The sequence below is a fragment of the Pteropus vampyrus genome, unplaced genomic scaffold (genome assembly GCF_000151845.1).
Source record: "Pteropus vampyrus isolate Shadow unplaced genomic scaffold, Pvam_2.0 Scaffold38, whole genome shotgun sequence".
Classification (NCBI taxonomy): domain Eukaryota; kingdom Metazoa; phylum Chordata; class Mammalia; order Chiroptera; family Pteropodidae; genus Pteropus; species Pteropus vampyrus.
The window spans coordinates 8,997,823-9,009,675 of record NW_011888819.1 but is presented as its reverse complement, the minus strand read 5'-3'; the positions used below and the strand labels follow the sequence as shown (position 1 = coordinate 9,009,675).

General features: G+C 34.0%; 1 protein-coding gene across 1 annotated transcript in view; it reads right to left on the bottom strand.

Moving 5' to 3' along the window:
• Positions 1–11,853, bottom strand: part of TMPRSS15 (transmembrane protease, serine 15) — a 116,018-nt gene that overhangs the window by 29,227 nt on the left and 74,938 nt on the right. The window contains 2 exon segments of the mRNA XM_011358244.1: positions 5,913–6,042; positions 8,038–8,148. Of these exon segments, the coding sequence (XP_011356546.1) occupies positions 5,913–6,042; positions 8,038–8,148 (241 nt within the window).

The window sequence follows — 11,853 nt, the reverse complement described above, 5'->3', positions numbered from 1 at the left end:
GGGGGTTACAAAATACCAATTAGAGTGTAAGTCAAAATAAGAGGTAAAGACAATGAAAATTCCCCCTAAATTGTATTAATACAAATAAGTGACAATTCACATAAGAGTTCCCAATAATATGTTTTCAAATACTTAGTGGGAGAAGTCAGAAATGATTTTTTCCAAGCAAGCCATTTTACCAGCCTGTGGGTAACAGAAATCTAGTAGATTTTGTTTTTGTTTTTGTTTTTGTTCTTTTTTTTACTTTTTAAATGATATACTTCTTATAGTGGCCTTTTAAAACTTCCTACTCTTGTTTTGGTTTATTGGAGGAAAAAAAAATTTCCAGAGAATTAAAATAGGCTGGTGTCACAATGACAAGCTAAAGAATCCCCTGGATTAAGTCAGAGATGGTCCACAACCTGGCTACAGTAGAAAAATAAAATGTTTGATGTTTTGTTTTCTTTCAGTTTGTTTTGTTTTTAATGCTAGGTGAAAGCAAACTGCCCAGTTTTAGAGATGTTTTAGACAAATTCTATATTTTCTACTGAAACAAATACACAGAGTTTCATGGGTTTCTCTACTTTATCAAGATCACCTGGGGCTCTGTAAGACCCAAGACCTCTGGACCTCACACCGCCACGGTCCCGGGCTGAGGTCTATGGAACGCCTAGTCGTCTGCGATAATTTGGAGGGGTTTGCAGTTGGATGAAAAATAACTACGTCTTTATTTTTATTAACCTCTAATTGAAATTTAGTCTTTCTTTCTGATACAAGTAACCACAATATTATTAACAGCACTTATAATTTTTTCACTAACTAGAGATATCTTCATATCGTATTGCAGTTGCTGCATACATCTAAGAATATCATTTTTCCTCACCTTTGATCTGACAGTAATCATTACAACCACCAGAATATCTGACTTAATACCTTGATTAAAAAATATATTAGCATATCATATTTATAATAGTTTGATAATTATTTTTTAATGTAATTAATTTCCTTTGTAATTATGTGCATTTTATACACTTAATAATTTGAACCTAAGAAGAAGTTGGTAAGTTTCACCAGACTGCCAAAAGTGTGTATGACACACAAAAGAAGGTTAAGGACAAGGACTCCTACCCTAGATTATCATTCTCAAACTTCAGGGTGCAATGGAGTCACTTGAAGGGTTTATTCAAACACAGATTGCTGGGCCTACTCTAGGCTCTCTGATGAGGTCTGAGGTGGCGTTTCAAAATTTGCATTTCTATACATGCATCCTAGGTGTTGCAGATGCTTGTTCTAAACTCAGAGGCGGAGCAGCACTGACCTAGACTACCCTGAATCCAAACATCTGGGACCAAGACTAGATGACTCTACTATATAACCAGGTTAGGGAGCAGCCGATCCAGTTCCTGGATTACAAGCTAGTGCTTTCACTCGCTTGCCCACAGTAGACATAATTACCTAACCCATTGTGCTTTTTCCAATCCTGTCAGAAAATAAACCTATAAGATATTAATCTTAGAAAGTTATAAAATTACTGTACTTTGCTATTAAGCATTTTCTTCTTTCTTATTTTTAGTTAATTCATTTCTAATTTTAAAACAGAAAAGACATCTAAGTTATAATTTGTACTTCAGGCAAATGATGAGCTTTTAGTTTAGTCAATTAAACCAAGTAAAATAGTATTTTTCCCCACTATCTCGCCTTCAGTACCCCATCTTCCCCATTCTCACACTAGGAACATAGCTAAGAATTTAATTTTTTTCTTAAGTGCTAAATTTGTAAATTAAAAATAACTGAAAACATTATTTAATTATTTCTGTGTAAAGCTAGCAAATAAGAAATCATTTAAAGTCGAAGATAGTAGTTATATTTTTTCTACTAATCCTCCTATCTTATCTTTGTCGTAATTTTGTGTTAAGGTTTTTCTCACATATTTGAAAAACTGGAGTCAATGATAAGAACAAGAATGCTTACTTCTCTACAGTTTCTCAAACTAATATGAAACCAGTTCTATTTTCAGTTTCCGGGACCCAGTGCTAAATTGTAGATACAAATTTGCTGCATGAATATATAGGATATTAAATCATTATGCTCTAATTATTAGGATGTCTTATTAAAAAATTTTTTTTACTCCTCACCCTCTACATTTTTAAACACTTCCAAAATGGAAGAATATTGAAGTAATTCCAGTTCTCATATTGGGTTTGAGAATGAGAGGCTCAAGCGATATTTCTGATATTTGAGCTGAAGGTATCTAGCACAGAACTATAATGGGATTGAAAAATTAACATCTATTCTTCATAGGCTGCCTAATAAGGATACTTGTAACTAATCTATTTTTAATACATTAGTATTTCCTAAATTCTGTAAAGCCATAACAAACCTGATGACTTCTGGTTTTTAATGGCTTAGCAAAGCAAATCTACTGCATAGTTCATTCACTGGGTTAATAACAGGGTAGTGTGCTTTCCTAGGAAATATTATTTAAAAAATAACTACTCTAAATTTCTTTAGCATTTATTCTCACATCAGTATAAAATATTTTCTTTCATGCTTTGATCAGAGACATGAACATGTTGTTCAAAGTACTTTTTACTTATGCACGCTATAAATGGCGGGGAATGAAAATGTTTCATTTAAAAAAGGGAAGGTTGATGAAATCTGCCTCATATGATGTACTAGAATGTTTGGGGAATTGCATTTTGTACTTTATCTGCATAAATAATCTTGAGAGACTACAGCACTTTTTAAATAGATTGACTCCTAAATTACTCTCCACTATACCAAACACATCATTTTAAACTTGCTAAGTTTCTTTTGGGTTACCATGTACCAGTCCAGACAAATTCTCATTAAGGCTATAACTTTCTTTCAATTATCATGGCACTATGGAGACTATTTAATAAGTGCAGGCCCGAAGATTAAAGTTTTTGCAGAGATTACTTCATTTCTGAGGAAATGCCTGTGCCTGACCTTCATCAAAAATATTGCAGTTAAGGCAGTGGGATGTACTGCTTGTTTTATGCACCTTAAAAAAAATCTAGTTCTTTGTCCATGTCTCCAGATGGAAGGATTGTGATTCCTAGGAAATGAGGTCAGTGAACTAAAGAGTAAAATCTGGCTGGGGGAAAACATGTAAATAGTACACAGTTGTGTGGAATTGGCTGTGATCCACTCAGCTCAGGCCATTTTCTAGAAGGCCTTTTCTGACATGCATAGATTGAGTAAGGTCTCCTACAGCATATTGAATTTATCACATTATATTGTAATTATCTATTTATGTGTCTATGCCCACCACACTGAGAACAAGACCTATGACTTATTCATCCATGGAACAGACACAATTTCACTGCTAATCTTTTAGAACAAATTAGAAAAATCTCTAGTTCAGGATAGAAAAAAATAAATGATTAGACTTCTGATACAGGAGTAATCGGAGTAATCTAAATAATATATTTATATTAGAAACAGTTATAAAGTAATAAAGATATATGTTTCCTTTCCAATACACTCTCTCATGCAATTATAGTAATCAGCATTTTGCTATCATGCAACATATTTCATTCAAACTCATTAAAAGAGACTTCTGTCGAAGAATATGTTGACCTTTTTCACCTTTGTAAATGTTTCGCCTTATCTCCATATATCCTTCAGGAAACAATTTAGTTAAGATGCACAAACCACACTAGGAAAAAACTCCAGTGTGTATAGTTATAAAGTCATGCTTAGAAAGGTGGTAAATTGGAATATAAGCCCCAGTGCAGTGAAAGCCCAATATACACACATGTGATCCAGGGCATTTGGATTCATTAATTGTGGAAAAAAGCTCAACTTACCAATCTCCTTAGCCTACTCTTTACTAAGCTTCTGAGTCTATAAAACAGCTCCTCAGAACTGTCAAGTTTAATAGTGGAAGAAAATGACTTCTTAGGGCTTCACCTGTGTGAACTTGCCATTGCACTGAAATCAACATTAAAGTGGGAACCTAGAATCAATGCCACTTACCCAGTGCTTTACTTGAAGTGAGAATAAGTAAACGAGTGTCAGTTTCAGTGTTTTGTTGACTCGTCCTCAAAATACATTATTCCTCCTGCAATTCATCCACCTCCAAGACTCTTTATGTCTCAAAACCCCCCATGTCGAAAGGGTTTTTGTTAGAATAAAAGCAATAATGTATAGTAGGAAGGATTATATATATAAAGTGCAGAAAGTTTCCAAATGATTCGCATAAGTGAAATTGATGATTATTTACATAATAGATGATAAAACTCACTTTCTCTCTCTGCTCTTGATAGAAATTGACTTTCTGGTGAGGCTGACATCACTTGAATGAGACTTGGAGCCAGGGAGTTCCCATTCTGAATGAACAGCATTTTAGGAAGTAAGGGAGTTGAAAGCTTTTGATCCAATTGCAAGAAGCTATGGAACATTTCCGATTCTCTGACTGGAACCTCAACACATTTTCCTTTGGTAAAATATCTATATGTGGTGGTTAGTACTATCCTGACATTAATATACAATATAACTCTCTCAGTCTACTAGAAATTAAATAGCTATTATGGGCTACGCTAAGACCTAACCATTACACTATTATTTTTAGTGGAAGACATGTTTTTGGTTAAAAAAATAAACGTTTTGAAATAAATTTTGAAAAATTTGTATATAGCATGAAGACTGACATATGAATTATTAATTAGTTAGAAAGAGGGCCCCATATTACAAAATAGCAATCAGTTAATTACATTTGATTTTGATGAACTAGGAACAGTTGAAATAATTACCAAATGCTGAGGGTATATGTGGATGTGGTCTTAAATTATTTTCCTTCATAACTTTATGCAATCTTTTAGAACAAATTAGAAAATCTTTCTCCATTTCAGGACAGAAAAAATAAATGGTGATGACATATTGGACAACCTTTGACATACTTTTAGATAGATAGATATATCTACATTTATACGTATATATATTTATATATAATGTATTATTTATTTCTTCAACAAATGTTTATTTAGCACCTATATTTTGAGACAATGATAAGTCTAGGTGTTAAAATGCAATAATAAATCAAGTAAACATGGTCACATTTATAAAGTTTATAAATGTGACCAATAAGGTCACATTTTATTACCGATAAGTAATACAGTGCTATACATGATAAAATAACCATATGTGACCCACTATGGTTAAATCTCCCAAATCGTGAATAGCAAATAATCAGAATGGTGAATTAGAGTTGACTGACTGTACAATTTTAAAAAAAAGGAAATTATTACTACTGTTATTACCTTCCATTTTCCAACTCATTACTTTCGAGATTGATGGGAAGATAAAAATTGAATATGGTGAACTTCTATATTTGATGTAATATATTACGACATTAGACTGGAGGTATAAAAATTTTTGATGAGTTATTAATATGGATTTATCACTTGCATTACCCTTCTTGAGTATATCTTGAAATACTGCATATCTTTTCTCACAACAATCATACTGTTACAAATTTTCCAAAAAAAAAAAAACTATGTAAACATGTTGCAAAGGTATAGCAAAAGCATATTCTCTTCATGCTTGTGATAGTTACGTATATTATGATATAGCATAAAATGGAATATTTAATTTTCTTAAAAATAATCTATAGAAAATATTTAATGACATGATAAATGCTCATGTGTCAGTAGGTTATAAAACAGTATAATGTACTATTTTATATAATTTTAAAATATAATATTTCTATATACTTATATTTACATAATATTTATTAAAAAGTTATTAACGGTTATTTTTTAAGAAAAGGGTTAATCAAGATTTTTATTTTCTTTCTTTTGCTCATGTATATTTTCTAAATTCATAACTTCCATAAATTTGAAATATCTTAATAAACCCAGTTTGATAACAATAAAAGTCTTAAAAGAGAACTGAGTAGAATTACTTACCCCAGTCCCAGCAGCTGACAAACATCATTTGAAATCTGGGTTGTCCAGTTCTCAGCACACGCTACATGCCATATGCTCTGAATTCTGAACTGTACCAAACCAGTGTTCGTGGTGCCATTGGAAAGACGCACTAAAGAGATTAGACACAGGGTCATTTTGACCTAAGCTGATAATGATAAATGATGGACTCTAAACTAAATGTGCAATATTCTTAACATTTAGAGTTTAAAGATTGATTATAATTTTTCTTAAGAGTATATTTGGATGGTATAACAAGTGTTAGAGAGGATATAGAGAAAAAGGAACCCTCATACACTGCTAGTGGGACTGCAAATTGGTACAGCCACTATGGAAAACAGTATGGAGGTTCCTCAAAAAACTAAGAATTGATTTACCATATGATCCAGCAATCCCTCTATTGAGAACCAGCAATCCCTCTACTGGGTATTTACCCCAAAGACTTGAAAACTCATGTTCAAAATATATTTGCACACCAGTGTTCATAGCAGCATTATTCACAGTGGCCAGGACGTGGTAGCAACCGAAGTGTCCTATGATAGATGATTGGCTAAAGAAGCTGTGGTACATATATACGATGGAATATTACTCATCCATAAGAGAAGATGAAATATTGCCATTTGTGACAATGTGTATGGACCTTGAGACAATCATGCTAAGTGAAATAAGCCAGACAGAAAACATTGAAAACCACATGATATCACTTATATGTGGGATATAAACCTAAAAACAACAAATGGACAGGATAAACAGAGACTCATAGAATGGACAATAGACTAGTGGTTACCAGAGGGTAGGAGGGAGGGGGAAGGGGGAAGGTAGATGGGGTAAAGGGGGTCAAAAATGTAAAACTGGAAGTTATGTTAATTATATCAAGTGAATAAAAATAAATACATAAATAAATAAACAAACAAATAAATAAATAGATAGTATATTGGAAGTCTTAAGTTGAAAATATAAATTTGGTAGTCTTAATTTTTCTCTTCGTATAACTATAAAAAAAGTAGAAATATGCAAATTCTTTGCACATCAATACGGCAAGTGAACAGATGGTAAAGTTATTCATGAAGAGGATATCTTGCACATTTAGTCTCTGAAAGAAGAGAAACTCAAATTCAGGAACAACTGTAGGCATCGTCCCCTACATCTTTCTCCAGAAACCACTCTCCTTGCACTTTTTCTTTTGCTGTTTGGTTTCTATCATCTTTATCACCATCTTACAACCATTTTGAATAGAGTTTTAAAGCCATTAGGGATTGAATCAAGCTAAGTTAGTTTATCAAACAAGAGAAAAATCTCCAATGGAAGTTTTACCTATAAACACCATATTGTAATTATGTAAGTAAATGCTATTGTTTTCATTTTTTTTTTTCCTATTATGAGAGGAATACGAGCATTGACTTCAGAATTGGACAGACTTAGATTGAAAACACAGCTTGACCCCCTACTAGGTGTGGCATGTTTGGCAGTCACTTCTCCAAGTCTCAGTTTTCTCATGGTTGAAATAGAACTAATTCTTGTTATGTTAAGATTGTTTTACAGCACTTAGTTACATTGCATGGTACATAATAAGTAGCATTAAATATTTGCTTAGAAATGAAAGTAAGGCATAGTAAGAGTAGCCATTACTCGTGTCATAGAGATCTGGAGTGGGGTTGGACTTGAAGACTCAGGGCAGGAGTAGTAGTAAATAGTGAAGAATCAAGCATGCAAAGGGCAAAGTAGAAAGTCAGTTATAAATAAACCTGAGGTGCCTCTATTTGTAGGTGATGCACAGAGTATAATTGCCAATAAAAATGGTGCTCAAGTGCCTTGTGTAGGCTACTGCCTCTCTGTGATATTTTATGCTTTCTATGTAAATATGGATTGTCCTAGATTTAAAGTTATTAAGTGTAGTAAATTTAAACAACAAAAAAACTAATACAGGAGCCATGTTAACTTTTTGATTTCTAACCAGAATGGGGATAGAGGTGCTGAAATCAGTGAGAGATGTCCAGACCCCAAAGCATCAAAACATGTGGCAATACATACATCCATAATCTTCCTTTCATATTTGTAGAATCCAAATGTAAAGTGACAAAAATATTTTCCTAAAAATACTACATACCACAATGTGCTTCATCCGAGCCATCCTTACAGTGTGGAAGACTGTCACAGAGGTTGATTAGCGGAACACACTCTCCATTCTTACACTGAAAATAATCTTCTTCGCAGGGTTCTATGGGGAAAGAATATTCATTGTATAAAATAAAGAAGTGACCAATAGATAATTCTGGACGACCTATCCCATTCTGTCCCTTTTAAACAACTGCCCTTTGGCACTGCACATGGTTGAGCTGGGTTTGCTATCAATAAGACTATACAGTTGGTTGCTCAGAATGCTCAGAAATAGTAGTGTCAAAACCAGAGATATGGCTTGAGAAGAGTGTGGATAAAACCTTAAGCATATCCTTTGCACACTGTAGTGCCAAGAGATGGCTGAAGGCTTTAGCACACACCCTTCCCTCACAATCTTTGTTAGTCTCTCTTTAGTGAACTCCTTTATTCCAAATGAACTCCTTTATTCCAAATGTACGAGCAGCAATCGTTGGAATGTTACACTAGTGTAGAGAAATCTCTTGGTTTTATCATCCAAACGATACCTCCAAACCTTTATTATACAGAAATGTGGAAGTTTCCTTTTGCTGGGAACAAAGTTGGCCTAGGCTAGAAACAGTGAGCTCAATTAAAGTATGGTCAGGTGGGAAAAAGTAGTCACAGAGAAATAGACACTCTGCAATAACAGTTATTTGAAAGGAAGCTGGAGATTGAACGCCCCACAAGTAAAGCGGGATTAATGTCCTGAGAACATGCTTAAAACGTAATGAAACTAAAGGAAAATAAATGAAGAGGCTGGACAATAAAGGAATCGAGTACTGGGGGCAGTTGGTGGTTTTCAGAGTCTGAGCTGTGTGAAAGGAGGCCTACTAGAAATATTGACTGTTTGAAGGGAGTGGGTGGTGTTGTTTCCTGGAACTCATTGATCTTAAAGGATTTTGTCCTGAGAGAGATGCCATCTCACAGAAAGAGGGGTTTGCTTCCCTCGAGATTTCTTTTCTAATTATGGCTTAAGAGGGATAGCTACGTGCCGACGAGATCTCTGTTGAGGATCACGTGGAATTTGGGTCCCCGGAGGAGAAAAATGGTGGTTGGTATGGAGAGGCCTAATGTCTCTTTCCCTACATGGCACATGAATAGTCATAATAGGGAAGCAAAAGCACTTGATAAAAATAATGAAAATTAATCATAAACTATTATATTGAAAACGATGCATGATTAATTTTTAATAGCTTTCAAAATATAGGTTTAAAATTCATATTAAATGATTTCAAAATCAAATTGTACTAATCTCCATACAGACTTTCTCAGTTTATGATGACCAAATGTAATGGCACTTGGAAGAAATCATTCCTGTTTTAGAATCTAGGTGGTCACTCCAAATCTGAGATCACTGATAATACCATTACACTTTAAAGAGAGTTACTATAGCCATATTATACTTACTTAAAAAAAAAAACAACAACAAAAAACTGGTCCATTAACTATCAATACCCATCACCTATTTCCAGTTATTAAAAAAAGAAAAAAAGAATTAGAGTTGTTTTTCTAAAAATTAGACTGCATAAAGTTCTTGAGGAGCTGTGCTTTCGGGTGGGTAAGGGGAAAATGGTGCCACTCCACAAAAATGAGTGGTGCCCCAAGACAACCAATTCATACTGGTTGCTTTAAAGGAGTGAGACCAACACCTCACTCCCTAGCCGAAAGTTTATTACAGTGCAGAATCACAAGGACTGGTGTTTCCATGGCACTAGTGCAGGGGCTTTCAATTTTTTTTTTCAACTGTGACTAGAATAAGAAATAGATATCAAACTATAGCTGAAGACGCACCAATATATGTGTGTATGACTAAATACCCTTAATTTTGTCCTATTCTGTTCTATTTTGTTTTGTTCTATCCCATCCCATCCCATCCCATCCCATCCCGTCCCGTCCCGTCCCATCCCATCTCGTCCCGTCCTATCCCATCTCATCCCATCCCATCCCATCCCATCCCATCCCATCCCATCCCATCCTGTCCCATCCCATCCCATCCCATCTCACCCCATCCCATTCATTCCATGACAAGGAATGCTGGTCAAAACTAAATAAATTAATTTCATGGCCCACCGCTTGAGAAATATCAAGCTAAACTTCAGTATAGTGAAAAATTTTATGGAAGATAGTAATTCTAGTTTCTAGGGTTTGTGGGCAGATAGCTGAATTCCCCTTGATAGTAGTTCAGACTAGGAGAGAGGATGGCAGTGGAAACATTGTGCATTTTGTCTATGTGTAGGGCAGTGTGTGAGTTTCCATTTGCCCATTAGACCCTGAGAATTATAATTGAATGACAGCTGCCTGACAGGAAAAGCAGGCTCCAGTACAAAGAACTGAAGGGATGGAGACTGAGGGTGAATATTAGAAGCTGAGCCAGGTTATAAGGAATCATCTAGAAGAATGTTACTCATGCCTACACTGTACTGAGCAAGTAGGAGAGAGGAATCCTCCAAAAAAATCCAGGACTCCATTCTACAAAGGAGCTAGCATTTGGCCCAGAGCCATTGTTAGCCAAAAGAAAACTATAGTGATGATAGAATTTTTTCCAGTCTGCCTCTTCCCTGACACTGTAGCTATGTATGGGAAGATGGAAGGGAAAGAAAGTGAAGAATGAGTCAAAGACAGTATTTCTATCCTCCTCTACCTTAAGTTATTGGGCTAAGTTTTGTGCTCGTGTTGAGATTAAAACAAACAAACAAACAAACAAACAGCTTTTGCATTAGATGATATTAAAGTTTTGATGCTATATTTGAAAGTACACTTTAATATCTAAAAGTGAGTCTTAACTACCCAGTTAAGAAAACTTGATACCCGAAATAACTGGCAAACTGAAGAGATCTGCTTGAAATGTTCAAGGGCAAAAGGGAGATTTGAAATAAAGTAAATAGAGAAAAATAAGCTTTTCTGGTTTATATTCTCATTGAGTCCATTCTTTATGTTGAATATGCAATATACTAACTGCAATACTCATAATGCCTGGTTTCTCTATCTTTATATGCCCAGAGTGTGACAAAATGCCAGATACAAAATAAGAAATCCATATATTTGTTGAACATTAACTGAATTAATTTATGTTAAATTAGTGATATACCCCCCAAATTGGCATAAGCCTCAGTAGTAGAGTTGACACCATATAAAGCAATCTTTAAAGTATGATTTAAAAAAATATGTTTTAATTAGGCAATTGATTGGTTGATGGTAACATTATTGATTTGAAAAATAAAAGTCAGTTCTATGAATTATGACAGTAAAATTTACTTATTTGAATTTGAATGGTGGTTAAAGTATGGGCTTGGTAAGCATATAGACTTGGTTTAATACTCAATTTAGCCATTTTCTTTTAATTTATTTTTGACCTTGGACAAATAAATTAGTTTTTCTGAGAATCAGTTTCCTTGACTCTCAAATGAGAACAACTATTATTTATGTCTTAGGTATATCATGAAAGTAAGTTAGAAAATTAAAATAGATTTAGTATAGCAACATAAACACATTGAATGCTCAATAAATAATATTCTTGACAGCAAAAGTAGTAACATTTTAAAATCATCCTTTTAAAAAATTAAAATAATAAAAATCATCCTTTTCACTGATAATTTTAAGTTAACATTCTTACTTCCAGGTGCCAGTTGTGCTCCTTTCCCTTCTAGATAACCGTATAAACAACGAGAAATCACGTGTAATCCATTCCCTTTGGTATCTTACAATAATAATTGGAAGTATTTGTATACTTTATTTTAAACTTTGAAAAATTCTATATTTTTTCAATCCAAATCTAAGTTACCTTAAT